We start from the raw sequence: 24,660 nt of genomic DNA on the forward strand, positions 1-24,660 counted from the left end.
TTAATGTGATGCTCAGAAGCCTTATCCTGACGGTTACAATAACTTTCAGGCCCCTGTAAGGGCTTTTCCCACACATGATAGAATCACACAACAACCAGCACTTGTACCACCAGAGTTGCATTGGGTGCAGAAGATATTATAAGTTTTTGGGATATGACGTTTCCAAACGAGGCTCCCAGGGAAAGTGACGCCATGGAAGACGTCACAGTGCTCCTGGGGAGTGAGGGCCGGCTGGTGGTTGTTGTGCCAGACCCTACGTGGGCAGAGGGTGAATCACCGCTTTTGTCTCCTGCGCCTGTCGGGGCTGGGCGGGCTGGAGCGGAAGTGCACTGTTTACATCCGCGTAACGCACTATTTCCGCCTTTTTTGCGCCCACCGCCCTGGAGAGAGCAGCCCTTTAGCGGGGATTCTCCTCCCCTTGGCCGCGACGAGTAAACACCAGGAGAACGAGCAACCGTGGGGATTAGCAGAAACACCACAACAATGGCCAGCACATCTTCAGGGTTTATGGCGGCCTCGCAGCGCACTTCCTTCAGCCCTCCTTCCTCCGGAGACCCTCAGACTGTGTGTCTGTTGCTTGTTTACTGGCTGCAAGATCCCAGCCATTCTGAGCATCGCGCCCACAACACAGTGGCCAAGTTGTGGGTCCCAAGGGGGGCTCCATACTGATGTAAAAATCTGATTTAATAAAGTAAATAAAAATGATGGGGGGCCGTGACCTGGTTCACCTGAGGGGGGGGGGGGGCAGGGACTTTGACTAAGATGGTTGAATCTCTTTGGAACGTTATAAGAGAGCATGGCTGTGAACTGGCCCTAGGTAACCTATCGTTTAAAGGGTGACTTCCATACAGTGCGGAGTCGAGTCTACGCCACTTGAGTATACTGAGACACACGTGTGTGCGTGTGCGGATTAGTTCGTTCATTCCCACTTCTGGGAAAGTGAAAGTCAGAGAACCACGGCCTGCACGAGGGGGAGACACACTGCGTGGGAGACAAGCGCAGGCACGCTAATTAAAAACAGATGGCCCCTGCGTGCCGCTGCTGGCTCCCGAGAGCAAAACGCTCTGGGAGTAAACATTTCACAAGAAGCTGGGACCTCCACACGCCTTTGGCCAATTGAGTACTAAAGCCAGACGCAAAGGCCAATCGCGTGTGAGCACCACACGCACAAGCTTCTACACAAGCTGAAGTGATTCCAAGAGGTCAATTTCCTATGCAGCGCATGCGCGCTGCCATAGACTCGACCTAAAAAAAATAACAGACCAGAGCCAAGAATGCAACAGAGTAGAAAATAGAGCTAAGGAATAAGTGAATCAACCCACTTTAAAAAAAACAAAAAAAATGGCAGTTAGAGCCAATGAAAAAAACTAAAGGTTGTATGCAAGAATTGGAGAGTAATCAACCAAACAACAGACCACTAGGCTAACAAAACAAACAACTAACACCATTGACAATGCTCGATCAATCAAAGAACTAACATCAAAGCAAAAAAGTCAAACCATTAGGAGGAAATTGGACAAATGAAAATAAAGATATCCTGACATTAAAAAATAAACCAAAGAACGGATACTGCTCAGCTGCAATCACACATGAAGCACAGTGTACTTCAACAACCCAGCGAGCCAGGTTAACAAAGTTAAGTCTGCTTTGTTTTCACTTTCTTGGCACTGAACCTACCAACTGTTCTCATACATTTTATGCAACAGCGTTCACACACACTACATAGCCATGCAGACACACACGTTAGCTAACACATTCAGACCAGCTGAATCCCTCCCCATCATTCTGCTACCTTTTCTCTACGCTTGCTCTAAACAAATACAACACATGTAATAGATAACTGACTGGGAGTTATACAAATGCATACACCTGACACATTAGCATGCCCCACATGCCTTTGGAGAATAAAAATGCATGAGCAATGGAGACTGGTGAGTAGATAGCTGGGAGCTATTGGATGAAGGGGGGATTTAGAGTGAATTGTTATTGGTGCATTGGTCTTCTGGGCTACACGTTCCCCAACTTCTTTTAATGCAGAAATGGCCCGAGGCTGCCTTCCAATTTTCGAAACTCCCGAATTCTAGGCTATAGAAAAAGAAGCATACTGGTGAAAACACCATTTCCTCTAGAGGACAAAAATCTGGGTATCATAGAGAACCACAAAAACAGGTATGTCAAAATCTAATGCCTGGAGGGCTGGATCAATGGCATCTCTGGGATGACTGACTGACTATATAAATGAGTTCAGTTTAAATTCAGTGTACCTAAATGTATTTTACGCTGAGGTCCTTAAAATCTGGCAGGGAACCGTCACTAATCGACCTACGTTGAACACCTTTCATGTAAAGCAGGGAGACCACCAATCGTAGCAGAACAGAAACCGCAGAATCGAGGCAGCTAAGAAGGCAAGGCAGTATCTTCAGAGCTATAGTAATATGCGAAGTGTTGATGCACCAGAAGCATCTACCTGCTTTCTTTTATAGTGCTGAATGCAGGTAAGTGCTTTTTGGTCTTGTTTTTGTAGTGGTTTTCCTATCACTAGTCAGTCACTAGTCAGTCTTACTGACCTATGCCCAACTGAAAAACTGATCTGCAGTTCCCGAAGAAGTCCACTTGCCTGGCAGCTGCAGTTCTCCAATTCCCTAAAGAGAATGGTGCCGCTGAAGGTATGTACCAAATTGTAGTACGGACAGGAAGACCTCTGTGTAATGCTTCCAGGGGATCCCTTCTCCCTACATCCAGAGGGCGATTGAGAAAGCCTAGTGTGCTTCTACTCGTCCGTCACGGCTCTCAAAGAACTAGCTCGAACTGCTCCCACCACCACCATGCCATGATCACACAGAACCAGGCATTGCAGTACATATGCTGCAGCACAAACACCTGCTACTATTACCTGACCTACATTGAAATTTAGTGGATTCCAATCCGCAGTTCGGTCTGCCAGGACCTCCCACATATTTGATATGGCTAGATTTGGGAAGATATTTTATAATATTTTTGCAACCAGTATTCCTGAAGGGCTGTACTCCTCCACGTCTGTGACCTAGTATGTCACTTAAGTGCTGCTGACTAGAAGTCCTCCTTAGATCTTAGACAACCATTTATATTTCATCTTTCATGCTCCACGTCACCTTAGTAGTGTAGCTGTTTCCAGAATTAAAGTAGAAATATACTAGCTTCTTCTCAAAAGCCTTCATGTTCCTCCACTTCCCTTCCAGTCCTCCACCTCTATTCCAGTCCTCCCCCTTACAAGATGTCGGTATGAGGTCACCCCCAATCCCCATTTCTAAACAGCCGGTTTACTATACATTTCGGTCTCTTCTGCTCCTGAAGCCCTCGCCATATTCCCCTTTCCTCTGCTAGATCTTGATTTTAGGGAGTGGTGTAAAGGATGCAGTTTGTTGGACTTCACCATCTATACAGGATCATCCTAAACCTTTTCACTTCCTTTGCTGAACCCTTTATTGGTGGCTTTTAGGACTCTGTGCACACTATCGCTGCAAACCAGTACTAACCTGCTTGTGCTCTATCCCTAAAACATGGTATAATTGGCTTACACTTAATTGCCACATTTAATTGACTTGTAAGTCCCTAGTAAATGGCCAGTAAAATTAAATACTAGAAGTGGATCTGCAGCATTAATTGTGCCACCCACTCAAGTAGCAGTTTAAACACTGCCTCAGGCTTGCCACTGCAGCCTTTAGTGCAGTTTTAAACTGCTATTTCGACCTCACAAAATAAACATTTTGTCAGACCTAAATCCTCCTTTTTAATGCATGTCACCCAAATGTAGGCCTTAAAGCCTCCTAGGGCAAGGTGCATTGTACTTAACATGTGGGACGTATGTGTTCAAATTTTACATGTCCTAACAGTCAAAACTCCTAAAGTTGGGGAGAGGAGTTGGCCTAACGGCTAGGGCGAATCTGTGGAACTGGGTTCGAGTCTCGGCAATGACGCTGAACATCCTGTGATTCTGGGCAAGTGACTTAATCTCCCCGTGCCTAACAAAAATTAATGTGTCCTCTTGTAATGCAACTGGTGCTATGTAAAGCGCTCTAATACCCGATTCGGGTCAAGTTCGCACTATATAAAACTCTGTAAAAAAAAAAACAACAAACATGACAATTGTCACTATGAAGCCTTTTCTGGGATCCTAGGGCAGTCGGAGGTTGTTTGGCAGTATCCTGTAGGGGTACAACTCACTGATGTCCTAGGGCCTCAATACGGATGCACTTTAAATTGAATGGCCAAGAGCCACCCTTTAGTCAATTTCCTCTTTAAGGGTAGCGAGAGCGACCAGTTAAGACTTACACCAGAAGAGTGAAGGGGCTTAGAGTGTAGCAAAATAGATAACACTAAAAAACGTAGCTCCAACTTTTCACATAATACTGAACCCAATGACCAATGTTATCATGTGGGCAATTCTTATGGTCAACTTTGTAAAGCTTGAAAATTATCAGATCTATTTAATTAAAAATGGGCTAAATTGATGGGATACAGGCAGCAATACTGGAATGTGAGCTTTACTTTAATGTACTGGCATAATACCCAAAAAGATGGTAAAAAAATAGTATAAGTTAGGTTTCTGGAATTAAAGTAGCTATGTCAATTAATCAATAAGATGCCCATCCCCACAAGCAAAGTCCTGGGTGCTCTGAATAGTGCCCTGGTGTCTGGCCACCAGTGAAATTTGTCATGATGCGCTCACCTTTGTGAGCCAGTTCATATCAATGCTCTCTTTATCTCTCTTAACCTATTCTGCTTCACAGTCTAACCTGCATATTGTCAGTGTATGGTTGGCAGTGGATTTAAAGAAAGAAGCATGGAGGCACACACTGAGACTGCTGTATCTGGATTTGAAGGTTAGTGCATCTTGGCATCATTATAACAGAGTTTAAATTGTGCCAATGGTTGCAGTTAGTGGGCATCGGCACTTATTTATAGGTAAATAAGACTTATTTTTCATCATCAAAGTTTGACCTGAACCAAGAGAGAGGAAGGCAGAAAAGGAAGAAAGATCAAGAAACGTGACAAAGAGAGAAAGCAAGGAGGAAAAAGATACTACAAGTGAGCGATAAAGAGACATGAAGTGTAGAGATGTAGCAGAAGAGGCACGAGTCGGAATTTGGCAACCTAGGCACGTGGCAGAGGGCTCTTAAGAAAAACATTGATTATGTGCTCTTATTTTATTATTTTCACACACTGCACTTGGGGGTCAAGGTTTAGTTAATTGTGTCTAGGGACTGGTTAAGAGCTGAAGTGGACACATTCGCTACAAGTGGAGACGGAGAGAGATAGTGGGTGAGTTTCGACTATATGTTTCAGAGGGGTAAGTTACACATTCAAGTAGCCTGAAACATATTGTTGACAGGGGAAGCAGCCACAGCCCGTCAAAATTAACATCTACTTTGAAAGGCCACTGCTCAGTCCAAAGCTAAACTGGGCCACAACTTCAAACAGCGACAACTTTAGAACCATAAAAGATAGAACGATAGTTTGAAAGGCTCCATATTCAGAGCGATCTCCTCCAACTAGTGGAGCAGCTGCCACACATGGTGTGTGAATGAGACTGTCTATTATTCACTTTAGGTGAAGAATGACGAGTTGGACCTCCCTATAGGCAACAAATGGGTGGTGGATGATGCAGACTCAGCATTCTGGATCTGGGAAGGAACTGGTGCAGCTCATTGACCCGCATGATCTTTTTGAGTCTCCTGGGCAGCTGGGACGAATCAAACATATGGCTTATGAGCAGTCAGCTGAACAGCTTGTAACATATAACAATAAACAAGGTTCAGTGGGTCCCTAAGGCCAACGTGCCATTACACCTGCTGTACCATCAGTAGCTACACCCTGACTCCCGACCACCACCGCCAACCAAGTCATTGCCAGGAATGAGTGAGACCACACTTTCTCATAGAGGTTAGGTGCACACTTTGTGCCTGTCCCGTTACCAGTACAATGAAAGAGCGGTCGCGGTAGCAATAGCTTAAACAAAAGAATACATTCACCACTTTTGCTTACCCAACCTTTTCTTTTTCTCCCCTTACACCAAGAGCACTGTAAATATTTATCGCACTGCAAACTTTTTTGGAGCAACTGTGTTGCCAATAAGTAATGCTTTGACTTTAAATTGCATTTGATGCCTTTCATTTTTGGAATTAAATTAGATTTGCAGCATACCTCTCCAGATTAATAACACAGTAAAATATGGAACACCTCCATTGGACAGGTAGATTGTCCAGTTAACATAAGGAAAACATAAGACGCACCATACTTTTTGTTTTTTGTTTTAAAGGAACGGAGCAGCACAGCTTTTTCCAACCATACAGTCCACTTTTTTGAAACACCTATCACAGTTTCACAACCCCAATACAACTCTGACATCCTTTATTAATAAGTTACAACTCCAAGCGCTCGCACATCTTATGCAGCCGTGCTTCACACACCTCCGGTAGAGCGCTGCCCAAGTTCTGTCCAGATATATTTTCAAACAATCTGACTCTAATATCTAGCCCCGCTAGTTAGACAATTACACAGCTACATTCACAAGGCATCAACTCATACTCAACTCATAGACCTGTGATCTCTTTCACACACACAAACAACACACTGCAACCGTGCTTTGACACATCAGGGCTTATTATAATGTCGGGCGGACTTGCATCTGCCCGACACTGTCGCAGATACGGGACCGACCGACCACCTAATTACGATGCGACCGCACCATGTGCGGTTGCATCGTAATTAGGTGGGAGGTTGTGTTCAACCCTGCACCACGTAGCAGACACCTCAGGGTGCCTGCCACAAGGTGTAGGGATCAACAAGGGGGCACAATAGGTGCCCCCTCGCCCCCCAACTGGAGGCCGCAAACAAAAGGGGTCCCTGCTAGGAGCACCCAAACTCGCTTTCCAACAGTCTTTCCATGTCAGAAAGCCGGCTGGAAACCATGCATCGTAATCCGGACGGTGTAAAACGCCGTCCATATGGATTACGGGTCGGTCTCCGACTGGCCGACGGGCTCCTTGAGTCCTTCGGAATCCAGCCGGATTGACCAGCCGGTTTCACTTCTATCTCAATCGGAAAGCCGCCGACCCAAGGTCGGAGGCTTTCCGACCGAGATCGTAATCGGCCCAATCGTATCTATGGGCAAACATGCTATGAAGTAACAATTACAACATGCTGCCAGCACCCGTGCTCACCACTAGCAACTGTACTTGCATTCCTTAAAGACATGCTCACACAACATGTGCTACCTTACTCATACACACTTCACATCCCCTCTCTCAAACCATGAAGAACTGTTTTTTTTTTGGGGGGGGGAGGGGGAGTTTTTTTTTAAAGAGCGCCAACTAGAGCCCTTACATGAGCACCAGTTACATTACAGACGGACACACTCATTTATTTTTTTTGTTGGGTACGGGGAGATTTAGTGTTTTGCCCAGAATCACAGGATGTTGAGCGTCCCTGCCGAGACTCGAACCCGGTTCCCCGGCTCCGAGGTTGACCATCCTAGCCGTTAGGCAACATCCTCTCCCAACTGTAAAGACAATGCATGCATATGCTCACAGACCTCAAGGCTCGACGTTCATACTTCTCACATTCTGGGCAACCATGCTCACACCAATCAGAGTCTCTCTCTCACAACCTAAGCAACCACAATCAAACACCCCATGTCACTTCAATTGTACGTCCCTCTTCAGAAGATAGGCCTCACCTGTAAAGGCAGTGGGCCGGAAGGCAGCCAAACGTGGCAGTACATTTAAAATGGTCATTTGGATAAGGGAACTTTTGCAGCTTCGGCACTTCAGGACCCAGCGGCACACCTGAAAAAAAGAAGTGTCTATGACGTCATATAAAATGGGAAGTGGGAAAATCAGAACACAAAAGAGGGAGGAATGGCAAAGGGGAGCAAGAAAGGAAGGAAATATTGGAATGAATGAGTCAGGTGGAGGAACGAGAAAGGGAACAGGATGGGTTAAGGAAGAAGTGAAATGCACACTGGAACAAAGAGGTGAAAATTAAGTAAGAGAGGTACAGAGGTAAGAGAAGGGAGATGCAAGCGGCAGGCCAAAGAAGAGAGGCAGTAGGAGAGGAAGGGAAATATGTAGACAGTTGAAAAAATAAAGTGGGAGAAAAAAGCAGGTGGACTAAAGGGAGGTGGTGAAACAATGGGTAGTTTAAGAAAGTAACAAAAGGAAAGAGAAACAGAAAAAAAGCAAAAGAAAATGAAAGGAAAGAGAAGATGAAACATTGCAAAGAGCAGTGAGGCAATGAGAGGAGATAGAATTTGGGATGGAAAGAGAGCGAATTAGACAGAGGGAGTGGAGGAAAGTAAGGGTCCTGATAATAGAGAAGTAGTAAATGAAAATTGAGAAGATATGGTGACAACAGCATGGAACATGGTACAAAAAGGTGTAGAGTCTAGTGTTAGAATGAAGACAGTACCTCAAAAAACAGGATGAGACACCACAGCATATATTCACCTGATCAAACTTTTCCTCCATCAGTTCCCGGCAGCTCCGACTCTCCACTAGGGTGGACTTGGAAGACAGGGATGCGCTTCCATAGGCTAGGATGCTAGTCTGCCCACTATAGCCCAGAAGGCCCATCAAAGCATTAGAAGGTTGTGGCTGGACCGACTGGAAGCTGGTGAATGGAGTGATGTGCCGTGGCTTAGTGCCAAACCCCATCAGGTCCTTGCAATGCTTGTCGTGTACAAGCTGCTGCTGAGTTATCTCTTCCATCTCTTCCCGTAGGCGCTGTTTGGGAAGAAGAAATCCTGCAGTTTAGTAATGCTGCTAGTAACTGTCAACAGCTCAAAATAAAAGGAGACACAAACCCAAGGAAAAGGGCAACATGAGAAGGGCTCACTATGGGATGGTTTCTGTGCAGCAAAGGCATTCAGTGCGAAAAGAATCCCAGGTAAAGTGTCAGCTCACTGATAAATGTGTAGGATGCCTCACGCAACACAAAAAAGCACAAACAATACAGCAATAGACGGTCTCTGTTGTCTCTGGTGAGCCTGCACTATCCGAGCACCCTTCGGTTTCCTTATCTGCCACATAGCGAGCCAGAGCTCTTGCACCTTCACACCACAGCACATTGTTGGGTTAAGTTATCTGGAACAATCTACCATATTCCGGAACCATTCTAACCATTGTTCTTCTAAATGTCTGAGATATTCAGTTTTTAAGTCACAGCTACCCATCTCTAAAGCCCAGTTTCCTGCTTGAACTAGTGACACTGTGATGTCCAGTCGGTCCTCGAAGTCCCACGTTTTCATTATGACTGGAAAATCTTTACAGTAACTGGCTGTTTTCAACAAACGCCAACTTTGTCATGCAAACAGGACATCTCTCGTTATCCATCTTAAAGGGTAACAAACAGAGGGATTATGGATAGTGGGACATGCTGGAATCCATGGAGTTCTAATAAGATATGGAGGTAGGCAAGACTCCTGTGCTGCAAGAATTCTGATTGCAAAAACAGGAAATGCCACATGAATATAACCAGGGCAAGGAAAGAAAGTCTGAAACTTTTCTGTGAACTTGTGATCAAAAGGGCACTGTCAAAAAAACTTTGATATGAGGAAATTAGATGCGAAGTCAGGGCCTTTTTTAGGGCTCGCCCCTCGTGATGCACTGCGCAGCAGTGCTCGCGCAGGCGAGCCGTTTTGTAGGGGGTTTAGAAACGGACCCTGGAATTGCATACGCTCGTGCGTGTGCTTTTCCTTTTGGGTTCCGCTATTGGGCTTTGCGCGTGTTTTTTATTTTTTAACAGACCGCGCAATAGGCCAAAGGCGGGCGCATTGCTCCACCCATGGCCTATTGGTGTCTGTTACGCGCACCAAAGCCCATATGTCTTCAACGGGCGCGATAATTGAAGACATATGGCTCTCACTGGCTCGCAGTGGCGCGTGCGCACCACTTGTTTAAAATAGAGATCGCTTTCGCGATCGCTTTCAGTGGCGCTTGTTTTGTTTTTTTTGTGTTTGCTTGAACCTAGTTTTTCCTTTAACCAGCAAACATAACTGTGCCGCTGATCACGCAGGTGAAGCGTCGAGGCAAACACACGTTGCCGCATATCTGCATACAGAGTATTTGCGTACGGGCATGTAGGAGAAATGATCTACCTTTTATGTAACCTCTTTAACCTAATTTACAACCGCAGAGTTTAGGCGAGATCGCTGTTCCCGCAATACGTTTACTGATAGAATTAAAATTATTGCTAACGTTTCAAAAAGATGTTCGATTTACTTTGACATGAAACAGGACTCGTTTAGAGTATTTCCGGGAGATAGAACTAGAGATTGGGGGTCTAATGTTCAATCAAGACACCAGGAAGGTTTTTAGGACCTTTCCCGTGTTATTCGTACAATGTGTGTTTGTATGTGGGGTGGGGGGGCACAGGAAGTGTAAGGACGGGAACTCAAATCATTTTTCGTCTCGGCTCATACTCGATACACATAGCGAGATTAGTCTTTGAGGTCAGACATTTTAAAATGCGAAATAAAAGAGGGGGGGAAGCATGTGAAGAGGGCGATGTATGTGGGGCCGCCATGAACTGACCCTCCACGCTCCACCCGGTGGTTCAAAGACCCAAGCATCCTCCTCGATCATTTCACCTCACCTCACCTCCCCTTAGTCCCCCAAGTTAACCCTGTGGTTCTGGGGCGTAGTTCTTCCCTCCGAGATCGCCCTGGGGCTTTAAGGGAGCCTCTTGGAGAGCGCGCTGGACAGGGTGACTTGTGATATTAATCGGCAATCTGCACCCCTGGCGGCGAGGACAGTGGTCCCCTGCACCCCCACAGCATCCCCACACTTCATACCACTTGCACTCCTCTGACCCAGCGGCTGCATGAGAAAAAGAGAGGACAAGTCACTGAAAAGAGGGAGGAGGCGGTGCGTAGTACAAATAGAGACCCTAGCAAGCACCTGCTCATAATGGGGCTCTGCAAGCTTGGGTAAGGGGAGCGCCATTGTAGGACAGGAAGAGATGGCCTGAGGGGTACTGCAAGCTTGGGCACGGGGGTCACGCTAAACAATGGTGGAGCGCTGTTGTGAATACAGAAGGGGCGGAGCCGCGCAACGTTCGCTAGTGGGAAGCACCATTAAACACAGGAAATGGGGGGGGGGGGGGCACTATTGTAAATATAGGGTATGGTATCCCTGTCAACACGTGAAGTCGGGCCTCTGTAAACAGAGGGACTGAGGCACTGTTCACACCCGAAGGGCTGGTGCACTTTTAACACACGGTAGGGAGGGAGAAGAGCACTATGACCACTGGAAGCGGGGCAACGCACAAGACCTGTGTAGCACAGATAAATGCGTGAACGTGCCGAGCTTTCGAGGAGCTGTATGTACACTGGAACTCCTGAGCCCTCAAGGGGACTGTAAAGACAGAAATTGGACAGCACGTGACAAGTAAGCAGTGACTAAAGAGTCACAAGTGAGATGCAATTAGGAACTTTCAACATCGGTTAGAAGCCGGGGGAGCTATAAACGTGAATTGGGAAAGTTGCGTAAGCGGTGGAGCTCGGAGGCCAGTAACGCCTACGGACTGGTTGCAACCCAAAGTACGTAGGCATGGGGCCCTAGCGAAGATGTGCCAGGGAGCGTGCAAACAGCGCGTGGCACAATGGACATGTGTAGGAACTCCGCTTCAATGCGCACATACAATTTGCAGTATCACCTGCACACGCCTCCATACGTGTGCATATGCATGACTATAGAAGTCTGGAGTGGGGTCACGCTCTCCATGTGCAGTCTCCATTTGTTATCTTTGCGTCGTCACAACCTGACATCTGGTTCCTGGACTGACGTCAGCCTGGCTTTTGGTTCTTGTCAATTTTGATACTACTTTAACCCACTTTGCAAGTCAGATTCTAACATGTTAAATAGTGATTGTGCATGCAGCGCACGTCTGCATTCGCACTCACTGGCATTTTAAAGCCAGACCTATTTATTGGCTTTGCCAATGCCTGTTATTCTTTGTACAATACAGAATAAGTATCGTTTGTGATATTTTTGAAATTATGATGGATAATTCTCGTAATGGTTCTTATTAAACTCCAAATAACAGTTAGGTAATTTAAAACTTAATTTGAATCAAGTTGGAAATGAAAAACAAATAACTACCTGACTTACTTATGGTGAAAAAACATGACGGGTTACCTCAAAAGTGGGTATTTTGAATTTGATATTGTTGAAAGATTGAACAAATAAATAGCCTACAATAAATAGAAGGGGAAAATTCATTTTCACGGGACACCGGATTTGTGTAAGGAATTCGGGGGCCGGGCGGGGGAGGGGGGCAGCCAGGCACTGGGAGGTCTCTTACACATGAAAACACAGGTGAAAACGTGGTTTTGGAGGGATAATTTTGTATTTATCTTTTCACGTGGATCTAACATTTACTATGAATTTCAAGGCAAAATTATAAATGTTTTCAGGGGTACTTTTGTACACAGTTCCAAGCATAAACAAGCATTTGCAATGCAATAGATCTCACATTTGCGAGAGTTTGAGCTATTGGCACTGTAAATGACAATGCCTTAACCCCTTCGACGCTCATGACGGAGCGGTTCCGTCATGAGCGTCGGTTGCGCTGTGCTCATGACGGAACCGCTCCGTCATGGCCCCGCCCGCGCTCAGAACCTTCAGCACCGCGCGGAAATCCGCGCCGCGCTGAAGGGGTTAAAGTGTTGATTTTTAAAACATAAATAAAAGGCAATGTCATTTACAATGCCAATTGATTAAACTCTCGCAAATGCGAGACCTATTGCATTGCAAATGCTTGTTGTGATTTGCTGTAAATCTGTTCAGTAGTTTTTGAGACATTATGGTACAAAAATATTTTTATATCAGGACTGTTGGGTTCGAGGGACTCTCCCGAGAGTCCCTTGCACCCAATTATACAAGCATTTGCAATGCAATAGGTCTCGCATTTACGCTTGTTTGAGCTATTGACATTGCAAATAATGCCTTTTATTTTTGTTTTAAAAACATAAATAAAAGGCATTGATATTTACAATGCCAATAGCTGTAACTCATGTAACTGTGAGACCTATTGCGTTGCAAATGCTTGTTGTGTTTGAAATGAGTCTATTTGTAGATAGCTCAAAAGCTTAAAGATTCTCTACAGAACCTATTAATTCAGAGCCATCTATGGTTAACTTGAAAGGCTCTGAGTTAGATGTACAGTGACTGTCAGAAATGTGGATATTTGCCAATGGCAGATCGCCTGAACTTTGAACATGAGGGTTTGTCAACTCCCTGCTTATTCCGGTAACACATGAATGTAGTGCGTGCATTTGTATCTGCATCAAGCAGAGGTCTGAAAAAAATATGCTGCCCAATTTCAGTGTGTTTTAGTGTTTACTTTGTTTTTGGTTGTAGAGTGCAAGTCCAACTCAATCAATCATAAAATTTGTATAGCGCGCTACTCACCGGAGGGGTCTCAAGGCGCTGGGGGAGAGGGGATCGTTACTGCTCGAAAAGCCAGGTCTTGAGTTGCTTCCTGAAGGAGAGATGGTCCTGGGTTAGCCGGAGGTGGATGGGGAGGGAGTTCCATGTCTTGGCTGCCAGGTAGGAGAAGGATCTTCCTCCGGTGGTGGCTCTGCGGATGCGTGGAACGTAGGCGAGGGCGAGGCTGGTTGATCGTAGCTGGCGGGTGGGAGTGTAGAAGTTCAGGCGGTTGTTGAGGTACTTGGGGCCCAGGTCGTGGAGGGCCTTGTGTGCGTGGGTGAGGAGTCTGAACGTGATCCTCTTGCTGACGGGGAGCCAGTGCAGGTCTCTCAGGTGGCCGGAGATGTGGCTGTGACGGGGATGTCCAGGATGAGACGTGCGGAGGCGTTCTGGATGCGTTGGAGTCTTTTCTGAAGTTTGGCTGTGGTTCCGGCGTAAAGGGTGTTTCCGTAGTCCAGACGGCTGGTGACGAGAGCCTGGGAGACCGTCCTCCTGGTTTCGGTGGGGATCCACCAGAAGATCTTTCGGAGCATGCGCAGGGTGTTGAAGCACGATGATAAGACGGCGTTGACTTGTCTGGTCATCGAGAGGGAGGAGTCCAGGATGAAGCCCAGGTTGCGTGCGTGGTCCGTTGGATTGGGAGTGGTGCCCAGGGCAGGGGGTCACCAGGAGTCGTCCCAGGCGGAGGGCGATGATCCCAGGATGAGGACTTCCGTTTTGTCTGAGTTCAGTTTCAGGCGGCTGTTCTTCATCCACTCGGCGACGTCTTTCATCCCATCGTGTAGGCTGGTTCTGGCGGTGGTGGGGTCGTTGGTGAGGGAGAGGATCAGCTGGGTGTCGTCGGCGTAGGAGATGATGTTGAGGTTGTGTGGGCGTGCGATGGCTGCGAGGGGGCTCATGTAGACGTTGAAGAGGGTGGGGCTGAGTGAAGATCCTTGTGGTACGCCGCAGATGACTTCGGTGGCCTCGGATACGAATGGGGGGAGGCGGACTCTCTGGGTTCTTCCGGTGAGGAACGAGATGATCCACTCCAGTGCCCTGTCTTGGATTCCGATGTTGCTGAGGCGCTGCACTAGGGTACAGTGACAGACAGTGTCGAACGCTGCGGAGAGGTCTAGGAGGATGAGGGCCGCTGTTTCCCCGTTGTCGAGCATGGATCTGATGTCGTCTGTGGCTGCGATGAGGGCGGTCTCGGTGCTGTGGTTGGCTCGGAAACCGGATTGCGAGTGGTCGAGGGATCCGTTCGTCTCGAGGAAGGCGGCAAGCTGTCTGTTGACGGTCTTCTCGATGACTTTGGCGGGAAAAGGGAGGAGCGAGATGGGGCGGAAGTTCTTGAGGTCGGTGGGGTCCGCTGTTGGTTTCTTCAGGAGGGCGCTGAGCTCGGCGTGCTTCCAGCTCTCCGGGAAGTTGGCGGTGTTGAAGGAGGTGTTGATGATGTCCCGGAGTTGGGGTGCGATGATGGAATCGGCTTTGTTGAAGACGTGGTGGGGGCAGGGGTCGGTTGGTGATCCGGAGTGGATGGTGTTCATCATGCGGGTGGTGTCTTCGGTGTTGACCGGGGTCCAGGCGCAGAGGGTGGTGATGGGGGGGTGTTAGTCCGGAGGTTGGGTGCGTGGTCTGTGCACCGAAGCTGTTGTGTATGTCGGCGATCTTGCTGTGGAAGAACGAGGCGAGTGAGTCGCAGAGGTCTTGCGAGGGAGTGATGTCGTTGTTTCCGGTGCTGGGGTTGGAGAGCTCTTTGACGATGCTGAAGAGTTCCTTGCTGTTGTAGGCGTTGTTGTCCAGTCGTTCTTTGAATGCTGTCTTCTTGGTGGTGCGGATCAGCTGGTGGTGTTTGCGGGTGGCGTGCTTGAGGGCAGTCATGTTGTCTGTGGTCTGGTCGCTGCTCCAGGCTTTCTCGAGGGTGCGGCAGTTCTTCTTGGAGTTCTTAAGTTCGTCGGTGAACCAAGAGGCTTTCTTGCTGCTGGGTCTGCTGGGAGGGGTCTTCAGTGGTGCGATGTTGTCTGCGCAGTTGGTGATCCAGAGTGTGAGGTTGCTGGCTGCTTCGTTGGGGTCCGTCGTGCTGGCGGGAGGGTTCTGGCTGAGAGAGGTGGTGAGCTGGTCGTCGGTGATCTTGTTCCAGCTCCTGCGAGGAACCTGTTGCGGGTGGTGGTGGGCCGTGGTCCTTCTGAAGCTGAAGTGGACGCAGCTGTGGTCAGTCCAATGAAGTCCGGTGGAGTGGCTGAAGGAGATGTATTTGCTGGAGGAGAAGACTGGGTCAAGCGCGTGGCCGGCGTAGTGGGTAGGGGTGTTCACCAGTTGCTTGAGTCCGAGGTTGGTGAGGTTGTCCAGCAGAGCGGCGGTGTTGCTGTCGTTGTTGTTCTCCAGGTGGAAGTTGAGGTCCCCTAGGAGGATGTAGTCAGCGGAGGGGAGGGTGTGCGGGCTGATGAAGTCTGCGATGTCATCGCTGAATTGTGTGCGTGGTCCCGGGGGTCTGTAGATGAGGGTGCCTCTGAGGGTCGTCTTGGGGTCGGTGTGTATCTGGAAGTGGAGGTGTTCGGCGGCGGTGAGGGTGTCGTCGTCGGAGTTGGTCGTGATGCGGATGGTGTTCTTGTGTACGATGGCGATGCCTCCTCCAGTCTGGTTGACGCGGTCCCTCCGGGTGATCTTGTATCCGTCCGGGATGGCGATAGCGATGTCAGGCGCTGAAGAGGCGTTCATCCAGGTTTCCGTGAGGAAGGCGACGTCTGGTGATGTTGTGTCGAGCAGGTTCCAGAGTTCCACGGCGTGTCTGTGGACGGAGCGGGTGTTGAGCAGGATGCACTTGAGGTGCTCGTTGCTGGCGCCTGGCTTGGCGGGTGCGGTGCAGGTCCGGAGGCAGGTGAATCGGCAGGCCTGGCAGGCGAAGGGTCCGTGGGTGCGTTTCGGGGTGGCTTGGTAGCAGGCGGGGTTCCGGACGGCGTTGAGTGCGTTGAGGGTGGCGCCGTCGTAGGTCCGTCGTGTGGCCAGGCGTCGGCGGGGGCCAGGGGTCCTGGCGCTGGGCGCGGTCCAGGCGCAGACGGGCTTGCCTTTGGCGCACCTTCGGCGCACAATTGGCACGCCCGCTGCGCGTGTCCGCTGCGCGTCTGCGCGGTCTCCATTTAAGGCGAAGTGGGAGGGAGGAGCAGCTGGGAGGCGGGAGCGGGGAGGACACAGAAGAAAAGGGGGCGGGGCCATGATGTCACGGCGGCGGGAATCGGGGAGTGGGGGTCACACCAGGGGAGGCAATAAGCAGGAAACAGAGGTACAGAATCAAAAAACAAACACAAATACTAAATACAACAGAGGCAACAGTGACAAGCAGTCAGGGCACAGGAGGGCAAAAACGGCAAAACGGCACAACGAGCAGCAGCGAGGGGGCACAGACACAGCTGGAGGGCCGTGCGGCGCGGGGGTGTCCTGAGGACTCATGCAGATTGTGACCTCTGAAAGCACAACAACTATTCAGCTTATAAACCAATCACTCCTCGTTTGTGGACCATGTTTGGTTGGAATGTGATTCATGGAATGTTTTTGACTAAGAAAAAGGTTCACAAACCTAGCTCTAATTTTCTGTGGGTTTTTTTATTTGCAGAAGATGTGAAAAAGTTCTAAATACATTTAAAAGAAACCACAAAAAGGGTTCTGTTCGGGCAAGTGCTCAGTCTTCATGCCAAGTAATTCTGTTCAGTAGTTTACCATACCAGAGAACAAAAATAAATATGGAAATTACAAATAGCTACACATGTAAAGATCCTTAACAGGGCCCAGGCAGATTCATCAAATGGGGTTAAAGGTATAAGCAATCAAAAATGTGTCCCCCCCCCCCCCCGCCCCCCCCGATAGTAATCATAGTAGGGACCAACTTTTCCCATAGATGAAGAGTTTTTTGTTTTGCTAATAACTTTGGCGCTGTTTGATGAATCTTAACGAGATTTATTTATTTTTTTAATTAAAAAGTGGTCTACTTTCCCTTGTTCTACATGGAAAATTTGAGGGTGAATTGTCAAGAGGGGACTGAGAAAAAAAAAAGGGTGAGGGGGGCAGAACGATATTTGCCCATGCAATGTTTGGAAAATGCTACTTACCAGTATGCATCTGTTCTTGGCATGTAGAGCTGCAGATCCTCACACTCAGCATTAGATCGCCATCTGGTGTTGGGCTTGGATGCTTGCACCTTGTTGTTGTCTTGGAAGAAGTCTTTGTAGTCATGAGATAGGGGACTCCTCCCTTGGACGATAGTGCACATGGGCATCTACTCCATCCTCAGATTGTTTTTCACCATGATGGGAAATTGAGTTAGTAGAAAAGAAAGCGCTGTCCATGTGTGTATATCTAAGTAAGATAGTACTGGAACATATACAGGTCCCGGGGAGGTGGGTGGGCGTGTGAAGATCTGCAGCTCTACATGCCAAGAACAGATGCATACTGGTAAGTAGCATTTTCCGTTCGAGGCATATGAGCTGCTGCATATCTCACACTTAGCATAGACTGTACAGCAGTATCTCCCCTAGCAGTGGTCACCTGTATTTGTTGCAGTAGTTTGAAAAAGTGTTTTCAGAACAGCTTGGCCTGCAGAAGCTTGTTGCTTGGCTTGCACGTCAACACAATAGTGTTTAGTGAAGGTGTGTGTTGTAGACCATGTCGCTGCCTTACAAATAGGGGAAGGTTCCCTAAGAATGCCATGGAAGCCCCTAGTTTGCGTGCTGAGTGCGCTCTAGGGGGAATTGTTAATGTGCGCTTGGACTTTTGGTAGCATATTTGGATACATTTAACGATCCATCTTGCAATCCCAGCTTTTGAGATGGGATTACCCTTATGCAGTGGAGAGAAATCTACAAACAATTGTTTTGTTTTGCGAATGGATTTAGTCCTGTCAATGTAATAGAGCAGAGCTCTTTTGACGTCTAGGGTGTGAAGAGCTATCACTGCTACGGAGTCCGGGGTTTGAAAAAACACTGGTAGCTCCACAGATTGATTAAGATGAAATGCAGAAATGGCTTTAGGTAGGAATTTTGGGTTTGTTCTGAGAACCACTTTGTTACGATGTATTTGTAAAAATGGCTCTTGTATGGTTAAAGCCTGGATCTCACTTACTCTCCTGAGAGAGGTGATTGCAATAAGGAAAGCTACTTTCCATGTGAGGCATTGAAGTTCACATTTATGTAGAGGTTCAAATGGGGGTCCCATGAGCCTAGTAAGCACAATGTTGAGATTCCACACTGGAGAGGGTGGTAATCTGGGAAGTATGATGCGTTTAAGGCCTTCCATAAAGGCTTTACTTGCTGGGACCTTAAAAAGTGACAAATGTTGTCTGTTTTGTCAGTAAGCGGCAAGTGCTGCTAGATGTAGATGTATGGATGAGTATGCCAAATTACATCTTTGCAAATTTAGTAAGCAGCAAATGATGTTCTGGATGGTCGCATCCAGTGAATCGATATGATTGTTAGTGCAGTAAATGGCGAATCTTTTCCACTTTGCTGCATAGCAAGCTCTGGTGGTAGGGCGCCTGGCTTGTTTCATGATGTTCATACAGTCCGGTGGAAGGTTAAGGTAACCGAACTCTAGGACTTCAGGAGCGAGATCGCGAGATTCAGTTGAGCTGGATCGGGGTGCCTCATCTCTCCATGGTTCTGCGTTAGTAGTGATGGGGAGAGGTGTCGTTTTTGGTGTGGGACTAGTGAGAGTTCCAGTAGTGTTGTGTACCACGATTGGCGCGACCATGTAGGAGCCACTAGGATCATTTTTAGGTCGAGCCTAGAGCAGCGCATGCGCTGCTTGCTCGACTTTTAGTAAGGGGGGTTTCAAAGTGCTACCCACAAGCTTTTCCTGGTCTTAAGCTTGCGTGCACGCTTGCGTACACGCTCACATGCACGCGCGCAGCCGCCATCTGCCTTTTGTCATCTTTTCCTCCGCATCGTTGGACATTACTTTCACTTTCGCGGCCGCGCAGAGTACAACTCTCCTCTTCTCACATCTTCGGAGAAGGGATGGCATTTTATCAAGTAAACAGAGATGTCGACCTGCTAACCAAGCGCAAATCGTAAACATTCTTTACTAATGGCGTGTTCTGGCTGGTCACATTGACCTATAAAAACGTGCCCACAACTCCGGCGCAGATTTTGCACGACCCGTTTTAACAAACTGTTCTACTCAATTTTTACGTGCTGTTTTAAAAACACCTTACATTTACATTGTCATTTGTTTGTGGGATTCTTCTTCGTAGATGCAGTGCGGTTGATGAAGGTTATTTTAGAACGTCTTTCCTCTTGCAGAGAACGAGCCATTTTTAGAAGGACCCTGCGCTTGATTTTGCACGGCGTGCATTCTCAGCTCGCGTGCCACATTAAGGATCCACCGTCCTGAATTATCCCCTTTTAGCATTTCACTTGTGCAAAGGAGCAAAAAAGGCGGCATGTGTTTATTCTCTCTTGGAAATCGAACTAAGGGAATATGACATCACTGCACCGTGCATGAGAAGGCCTTTTCAAACCCGCACGTTTCCTTCTAGGTCTACCATCAGCTGCTCCAAAGAAGGATGTTATTGGCAGCACCTCTACCTTTAAAGCTCGGCAGATAATGATCACTAGAGATGCTGCATGGGATCCTGCCTCGCGCACTTCAAAGGCTGTCGCTTTCAAGCACTTCCGAATTTCATCAAAGGCTAACTAACGAGCAACTCTGTGGGCACTAGGCACGCAAATAACATCGGCTCCCTTGTGGTCACTTCAGGAGGACACTAGACTGAGCTGTCCTGATGGAACTGGAAAGCTCAGATAGCAGAGCTACGTCGCCATTAAAGGAAGCAGTAGGTTCACACAATGTTTGCTCACTCAGGTATTGTTTACGACACTGACAGGAGTCCTCTGTGAAATGCAACTTTTTCTCTGTATATTGGAAGAGTGCAACTATAGCTTTAGAGCGCAGATGTTTGCATTCAGTTCCTGCATATGTCCACAGCACCCCATATCTCCAAATATCTACACAGATCACTAAGTTGGATTTATTTTGCATTTTCATACACTGCGAACATTACCCAAAGGTGTTACAAGCTATAGCATAGAACAAGTTTCATTACAAGAGATATAAAGTTACAAACATCATTACATAAAGTGGGGGGTAGAAACATAGGGTTATCGACTCGCTTCTAGGCGCTTCTCTGCGGAACACGCACTTTTCTTTCTAAATCCATTTCATAGTTACTTATTTTGCATCCTGAGTCATCCGATGTTGGCAGTTATATAATTGGAGCAGAGGGAGGCAAAAAACATACTTCTTGGCGCTTTTCCAAGGTATGTGGAGCTATATAATTTAAGGCTCGCAATGTGTGGGCATGCCAGTGAGGGATAATGTACTGCATTGCTAAACACTTATAAGGTCCCAAAGGCGAGACCTATTGGCTATGCCAATGCTTGTTAGAGACTGTTGTCGGAGCTTGCGTACCACTAGTGGAATCAGTGGGAGTGGCGGAAAAGCGTACGCAAATCTGCCTGACCAGTTCATCCATATCGCATTGCCCTCGGACAGTGGGTGTGGAAACCTGGCGGCAAAGTTTGGGCATTTTGCGTTTGTGTGTGTGGCAAATAGCTCTATGTCTGGTTGGCCCCACATCTGGAAAAAGGTAGAAGAACTTGTGGATGTAGTTCCCATTCGTGAATCTGTTGCGTCTGTCGACTTAACAGATCCGTAATGTAATTGTGAACTCCTGGAAGGTGTTCTGCGAGGAGGTATATGTTTTGTGGGATGGCTCACCTCCAAATGTTCTCTGCAAGCTGGGACAGTTGTAGAGAAGGTGTTCCTCCCTGTTTTTGTATGTAATACATGGCCGTCATGTTGTCCATTCGGATCAGGACGACTTTGTTTTGTACATGGAGGTGGATTGATTTCAGAGCTAGGAATATCGCTAGTAGTTCCAGATGATTGTTGTGGAGCACTTTTTGTTGAGTGGTCCATTTGCCCTACGTTGTGTGGGCTAAGAGATGGGGTCCCCGCCCTGTGAGTGATTCGTCTGCTGTTAGTACTATCTGTGGAACAGGCTCGAGGACCGGCCGCCCTTTGGACACGTTTTTTGTATTCCACCTCTGCAGAGAGCGATGTGTGCGACTGTCTACCAACACCAGATCTGTAAGTTGTCCGTGAGCCTGATTCCATTGATGTGCCAGACATTCTTGTAAGGGACGCATTTGAAGCCTTGCGTGAGGTACGATGAAAATGCAAGATGCCATTATGCCTATGAGTTGCATGAACACTGGCTGGGAGAGAGTGTTGGATTTGAAATTTGGTGATGAGAGCTTGTATACTGGCTATCCTGGCTGGGCTGGGAATGCTAGAGCTGTGGAAGTATTTATTGTGGCCCCCAGGTATTGATGTACATGAGAGGGCTGAAGGTGTGACTTGGTATAGTTGATTGTGAACCCCAAGTTGTGTAGTGTTTAGATGGTTTGATGAGTGTGTTGGATACACTGGTTGAATGATCTGGCTTTTATAAGCCAGTCGTCCAGATACGGGAAGACGTGGATCTGTTGTCTTCGTAGGTGTGCTGCTACTACTGCAAGGCACTTGGGGAAACACTCTTGGAGCAGTGGTGACACCGAATGGAAGGACCTTGAACTGATAGTGTTGTCCGTCCAGTACGAACCTTAGATACCTCCTGTGCGCAAGATGTATGGGAATGTGGAAGTAGGCGTCCCTGAGATCTAGTGTGGCAAGGAAGTCTCCTTGTTGTAGTAGTGGAAGCACCTATTGGAGAGTGATCATGTGAAAATGATCCGAGTGTATATACTGATTGAGGAGTCTGAGGTCGAGAATTGGCCGTAGGGTCCCGTCCTTTTTGGAGATTAGGAAATACAGGGAGTAAACCCCTGTTCCCTGGTGTAGTAAGGGGACGGGCTCTATGGCGTGTTTTTGAAGCAGTGAGAGAACCTCTTGTTTCAAAAGTGTAAGATGGTCTGTGGACATTGGACGCTGTCTGGGTGGTATGTTTGGGGGGGGGTAGCTGTAAGTTCCAGGCAGTAACCATATTGGATAATTTGCCTTACCCACCTGTCTGTTGTGATGGAGTTCCAGACAGGTAGGAACTGTGCTAATCTTCCTCCGACCGGAGTGGAATGGTCTGGGGGAGTGGAGGGAAGTCACAGTTCAGCAGCAGGGGAGGTACGAGTGTTGTTACCTCAGCCTCTCCCTTTACTGTTGTTACCTCTGTAACCTTCTCTGAAATATTCTCTATTGGAAGATGTTTGGGTGGTGTTTTTAAAGGAAGATGAGCTATCTGTGCCCACGTTCTTGGAGGCTCCTCTATAAAAGGAGCGACAAAAGGAGCCACGCGTTTGTGGAGACTGCAACGCTCCCATGGACTTAGCAGTCTGTAAACCTTTTTTAATTTTTTCAAGAGCAGTGTCCACAGCCGGCCCAAAAAGTTGGTTTTGATTGAACGGCTGATTTGGAATGGTTGTTTGGACCTCCTGCTTGAAGCCTGAAATGCGCAGCCAGGCATGTCTTCTGAGCAGTATACTAGTATTGACAGACCTAGTGGCAGTGTCCGCTGCATCAAGGGCACATTTAATTGATGCGTTGGGTGATTAGTTTGCCCTCTTGGATTAGGTCATTTGCTTGAGTCTTATACTGGTCAGGCAAATGCTGTAATAGGGTTTCCAACTGGTCATAATGGGCCCTATCATATCTAGCCAACAGTGCTTGAGTGTTGGCTATGCGCAGGTGATTGGCCACCTGCGCAGCTACCCTCCTGCCAGATGCGTCTAACAATTTAGATTCTTTGTCAGGGGGCGGTGCGTCCCCTGAGGTTTGTGAATTAGCTCACTTTCTAGCATTGGACACTACTAATGAATCTAGAGGCAGCTGACCTTTGATGCATGCAGGATCGTCAGGGGCAGGTCTATATTTCTTAAGGATCCTGGGATTAAGAATCCTGGCCCGTACAGGATCTTTAAATATGTCGGGAGCATGCTTAATCACTCCTTTAATCATTGGCAATCTTTGTACAGTCTTCTAGGACTGTTCAAATGTGTCTAGAAGAAAATCCTCCTCTGGTGTGTCTGAGTGCATTTGCACCCCATGAAATACAGCAGCCCTATTGATGAGTTGTCCAAACCCAATATTATCATCAGGAGGAGATGGTTTTGTTGGGTATGGTTGGGGGCTTGGGAGGTCTGGGGGATCTATTGGATCATTGTAATCCCAATCGTCTTGTGGTGAATCATCTGGATCTGTGAACGGGTCATTAGGGTCACCACCCACCCTTAGGTCATCATCATAATCGTCTGGAGGTGGTGTATGTGGTGGAGAAGTTACAGACTGAGGCGGTGTAACAGGTTTGGGGAGAGGAGGGGTGTTAGATGGAAGGACAGGAGAAGAAGGTGGCATAGGTGTGGCACAGTCCTTCACAGGTTCTGGAGTGGTTTGTGCGGAGTCCAATTTCCTCTTCTTGCATGGCACAGCTGTGACATGTCCTGTTTTAGGGTTGATATAGATCTTTTTCTGTTTAGGATCAACAGGATCCGGATGAAAATAACCGGTTTGGGCGCTGATTTTTTCGGTTCCGAGCGGGGCTGTTGCTGAGTCTTTTGCTCTTTGGCCTTAGGAGGCGTGGAGGAATCCTTCGGCTTGGTTTTCGGTACCGAAGGCTTTGGTTTAGGAGCCCTGGCGTGATTTTTAGATTTAGAGGTGTTCGACGCCGGCTTATCCATGGGCTTCGATGTGTTCGAGGCCGGTTTGTCTTTGGAAGTGGAAGGAATCGGAGTCGATTTCGGAGCCGAGTGTTCTTTTGGCTGCGGGGCCGAAGGTGCCGGTGAGACTAGTACGTGCCGTTTGCTCGGTCCCGAACTACCGGAAGGCTTGTCTTTTTTCTTCGGAACCGGGCCCGGAGGCGGGGCTTCTGAATTGTGTTTTCGGTCGCGACTGGGGCCAACAGGCGAAGTTTTGACCGGGGCCTTCTGCTTTGGTGTGGGAGTTGGGTTAGGGGCAGTAGTACCCACTCGTTGCCCAGGAGTGATGGGGTCGTCTGAGTCTTCTGCCTCCGACACGATTTGGAGATCTTCGGAATCTTCTTCTGGGATATCTGGGCCTTCGTCGAAGATGTCCACCGGTTCCGGAGCTGGTCTCTGCGCCATGATGTGTCTTCGAGCTCGACGATCTCGAATGGTGGTCTTTGATCGAAAGGAAGCGCAGGCTGGGCAGC

The 24,660-nt window shown here is 47.9% G+C and overlaps 1 protein-coding gene across 2 annotated transcripts in view; it reads right to left on the reverse strand.

Moving 5' to 3' along the window:
• MTOR (mechanistic target of rapamycin kinase) overlaps positions 1 to 24,660 on the reverse strand; it is a 1,008,697-nt gene that overhangs the window by 870,535 nt on the left and 113,502 nt on the right. For both annotated transcript variants that reach the window (XM_085609875.1, XM_085609873.1), the window contains exons 7-8: positions 8,487 to 8,762; positions 7,718 to 7,826 (exon numbers count right to left, since the gene is read on the reverse strand). In XM_085609875.1, coding sequence (XP_085466001.1) covers positions 7,718 to 7,826; positions 8,487 to 8,762 — 385 coding nt within the window. The remainder of the gene's footprint in view (positions 1 to 7,717; positions 7,827 to 8,486; positions 8,763 to 24,660) is intronic.

This window comes from Triturus cristatus, chromosome 1_2, assembly GCF_964204655.1.
Source record: "Triturus cristatus chromosome 1_2, aTriCri1.1, whole genome shotgun sequence".
Lineage (NCBI taxonomy): Eukaryota > Metazoa > Chordata > Amphibia > Caudata > Salamandridae > Triturus > Triturus cristatus.